This window comes from Atta colombica, unplaced genomic scaffold, assembly GCF_001594045.1.
Source record: "Atta colombica isolate Treedump-2 unplaced genomic scaffold, Acol1.0 scaffold281, whole genome shotgun sequence".
Lineage (NCBI taxonomy): Eukaryota > Metazoa > Arthropoda > Insecta > Hymenoptera > Formicidae > Atta > Atta colombica.
Window position 1 is genome coordinate 1,422,059 of NW_017259383.1, and position 4,626 is coordinate 1,426,684.

General features: G+C 29.2%; 1 protein-coding gene across 1 annotated transcript; it reads right to left on the reverse strand.

Moving 5' to 3' along the window:
- Positions 1–1,102: 1,102 nt before the first annotated feature.
- LOC108689897 lies at positions 1,103–1,912 on the reverse strand. Its single transcript, XM_018196850.1, has one exon. The coding sequence runs from the start codon at positions 1,910–1,912 to the stop codon at positions 1,103–1,105; it is 810 nt and encodes a 269-aa protein (XP_018052339.1).
- Positions 1,913–4,626: the final 2,714 nt, after the last annotated feature.

The following is a 4,626-nucleotide window of genomic DNA, read 5'->3' on the forward strand; positions in this document are numbered from 1 at the left end:
ATATATACATAGAATATCTGATAATTATTGATACAATGCTTATGGATAGATATGTTGAAATGTAGATTGATTAAACTGAATCAAACTTACTATCGGACGATTTAGTTTAGCTCTACCTACCCACGAGTGTTGTTTCAATAATTATCAGACACTCTATAATATATAAAATTCGCGTATCTAAAATACTATTTCTGTAAGTTACAGGTCTATAATTTGAAAAATACATTTTGTATACTTACATTACCGAATGTTGAAAGAGAAAGGTCAATCATCTTTCCGGCAGTGATTTTAACTATAATGCTGGATCTTAAAATGATCAAAACTACATCGAGGGCTGTATTTCCGGGTAACAGATACCAATTTGTCATGTAAGCAATTTCACCAACTTGACCACACTGTTATATTACGATTAAATCGAACAATTCGCTCGTGGCAATATCGCGTTTTGATTAAACTCACACAGGAAATTAACTATTAATATATAATTTAATTTCTTATTGGTCGCAAATTATGCATAAAAAATTACTGATATTTTCAACAGGCATTACCTGTTCTGAAAGAATCTCTCCGATGTAACAAAATATAAAGATGTTGAAAGTAACCGAGATCAATATTATACCATATGCCACTATACCTTCTTTTTCATTTTGATTCCAATCCTAAAAAAGATTCTCTAATTCGTTCGAGTAATAGGCAATGATCAGCAATCAAATTTCACAATACGCGTACCAGTATACAATAATAACCCAACAGACACATGTGCAGCGTGCACCCTCCTACTTCCACAAGACAAACTACATTCGTAATTTTCTCTATATGAGATACGAAGCTAGAAATATATATTTAAGAATAATATATATATATATATATATATATATATATATATATATTCATAATATCACATATAATAATACATGCATTTATATATCAAATAATTATTTCTTTTCTTTTACATATATAGATTAATGTTATCTTAAATATATCAGCGTATATTTATTCAGTGATAGATCAATATCTCATTCACACAATATTTAACACATAATTAAAATGAAGGCGAGAAAAAAATATTTGACATCTATTATATACAGAAAATTTACCATTTTTACCTGAGTACTCTTAAATGATGCTCAACGATGATGGCGAACTTTTGCTGCGAAAAGTCTGTCTTTTTGTTTCTTTCGTTGATCAGACTATCCAGCAAAGACATCAGAATTTTTAACTGACCGCAGGCGTGCAGCACGAAGACGGAGGTGAGACAACAAGCGCTTACTGTTACAGAATTCACAACGAACGTGGATAAACACTGTATTGTAAACACTATCTCGTACATTGGACTCGTCGTGGTGTCCAGAATCTTATTATAGAAAGCAAAAGGCAGCGAACGTTCTGATGCGTTATTGCCTTTGACAACGGATTCACCCAATGTCATTCCTCGGAAAATACTGTACGAGAATACACCGCTGTGCATAAATACTGCGGAGAATATTGCGATGAAACGACCGATTCTGGCATTCCTCAGCATCACTTTCTGCTCTTCGAATTTTGTTATGGCCCGCCAATCCGTTTCGATATGTTTGATACATTGACGTATGTCGCCGACATGTACCAACAACGAGGTATATTTGAAACTCGCCAGCATCCAGTTGCTGAGTGGTCCAAAATCACGTATCTTCATATTCACATCTTTAGTCTCGTCTAAGAATATAGCCAATGCGCAAGGCACCAATATGCTGACGATTAAAAAAATGCATGCTATCAGTAATATCACTGATGAGATCTTCTCCGTGATCGATGAATCCATAACTGGCCAAACACTTATCGGCTTTAGCAGCCAACGAATTGGCTGTATGCTGTATTCCATATTCTCTATGTAATTAAATATGATCGGCGAATTCTGTGAAAATTTCTTCATGTTCGCTTCTCGAGCGTACAGACACGATTGAGTAATATCATCGCGCGGATGAATACTCGAAACGCACGCGGGGTAATAGTCAGAAAGTAACGCATGCGCGGTGTACTAACTATACTTTCGTTTAACACATACGTCTCTTAAGTAATCGATATTTACAATGATAGCAAAAGCAAATTGAAGTAGTAGTGAATTCATTGCGAGATAGACGGCGAGAGTAATAGATTGCTGGGTCACATCGTCACGCAATTCGTTCGTCTTTTTTATTACTGTATTGAAATAACTTTGTTGCAAATTATCTGTATTTTTATTTAAAATAGCGAACGTAAGAACTTATCTGTTTATGTTAGTTTTATTTTTGTTCTCCATCTATAATATTCTGTTTGTCTTGTTTATTCATTCAGAATAAAGGGAGTTGAATAACATGATATCTGCGCTTATATTGATTTGTTCTAAAGAAAAAGGGTAAAACTTTTCTCTAATCGATACACAAATGAAACTTGTTTCTAAATTAAATGATCAATTATGTTACAGTACAATACAGTACAATATGCTTGCGAAATGATTGCTTCAAATGTGCATTAAACAATGGGAATCAAATTAAGTTATAAGGATGTACAGCATAAAATATAATCATAAAATTATTAATATTATTTATTATAAATTACAATTTACAACTGTTCTAATTATAGAAAATACAAATTCATTGCTAGCTTTCTTGCGAAAGAAATAAATAAATTTTTTAAATTTTAATTTTGTAATTTTAAAAACTTTTTTTAAAATAATTTTAATATATTATAATTACGAAAAAGTTATAATGTACTACTAATATACATATGTATAATATAAGATATACATATGTATAATATAAAAATTTTACAAATATATATATGTAAAGTTTATAATGTTAGTATATTATAAAAATGCTGCAATATTTCTTTAAACAAACTTTATACATATTGCTTTCCATGTGTATGTTATACATAATACTGAAACATAGCTATATAACGAAATGTTCTTTTGTTATAAAATAAATTAGTAAATGTTACTACATAGTTTTCATAATTTAGGAGAAAATTATTTTAATATGCCCAGTTGTAAGCTGCAATTGTCATGCTTATTCACTTCAACGTTTCCTACTAATCTATGTTCAGTATAATCACTTTATAAAAGCAATGTGCTGTTGCGAATGTTGCATTGTGCAGAGTTGAATGTGAAGTAGAGCGTGAGCAAACCTTCGAAAAAATTTGACGAACAACGATATTATGACTGTTTTCAAAGGGTGACAAGTCCGATCAATAATTGTTTGTCGCGAATTTATAATACTAGTGGTGGAAAGAGAATATCACGTGTCATAGATAAACTCAGAATGACTGTGATGTAACTGTATCAATTATGTTCTGCTATATTCGATTATGTGCAGTTATGTTTCTTATACTACAAAAAAAGGACAAATATATAATTTCCATAAAAATAAGAATTAATAGTTTTTAAATATTGAAATTATAATAATAAGAATGAGAAAAGTAATAAAAAATTGTATAGTATATACAATACATTTGTTACGACAATCTCAATTTTTACATAATCATCTATAATATTTTATTTATGAAATCTTACTTTCAAAATATGTTGATTTATTCTATAAAATATATCACCTTGCATATTTCTTAACTGTGTATCACATTATCACACAGGTATTATTCGGAAGAAAATTTAAATATACTACAAAAGATTACCTGAAAAAAAGCGTTGCTTCTACACAATACAAAAACAAAAATTTGAAATTGTAAGTCGTATACATCCATATAATTGAATGTGAGGATGTTTTAAACATAACACATAATTCAATTCAAATCAATTCTTATAAGAAGATCATAATTCAGAATTAATAAAGTAGAATGAAATGTAATTTACTAATTATTTAATTAACAGTAAAGGAAAAGTATATCTTATTGCATATACTCATGGAAAGATTCAATGTACAGTTGATGTAGGATTCTAAATGTACGCAAAAAACTTCGAACTTTATTTATCATCATATTATCGAAAGTTTAGTACTATAGATTCTGTAAGACTTTGAACAAAACAATTTAGAAATATGGTTCAAGTTTTCATAACATAATGAAAAAAATTATATATAAAATATTATATATGTATCATAGTTTGTGTCATTGAAGTTATATTAATGACTCATACTGACTCAATTTTGATGTTCTTTATTAACTTGCTTTTGCTGCGCGCGTAGGTATCCCATATAGTATATGCATAGGACATCTATTCTCTTTGGAGTTTTTCCATATATTATACATAATCATATAATTACTTGTATAATTATACATATTTGATTATGTTTTCTTCAGAGAGGGGGGGGGGGGAAGAAAGAGAGAGACAGAGAGAGAGAGAGAGAGAGAGAGAGAGAGAGAGAGATTTGTATGTACATGAATAACATTTAATCTTTTTTTTTAATAATATATTATAAGAATATAAGCCCAAAATTAGAATTTTAAGGGAATTTATGCTTACAGGAAGCAAAATGATAATAAACAATTCCTGAAAATGTCGATATATTAATAATTCTGCACTGAAAAAAAATATACTCAATTTTAATAAATATTTAGTTGAATACTGCCAATTAAATATTTATTAAATATAAAGATATATTTATTTGATACAAGTAATGTTAATTTGATTTAACAATCTTTTATTTTACTGAA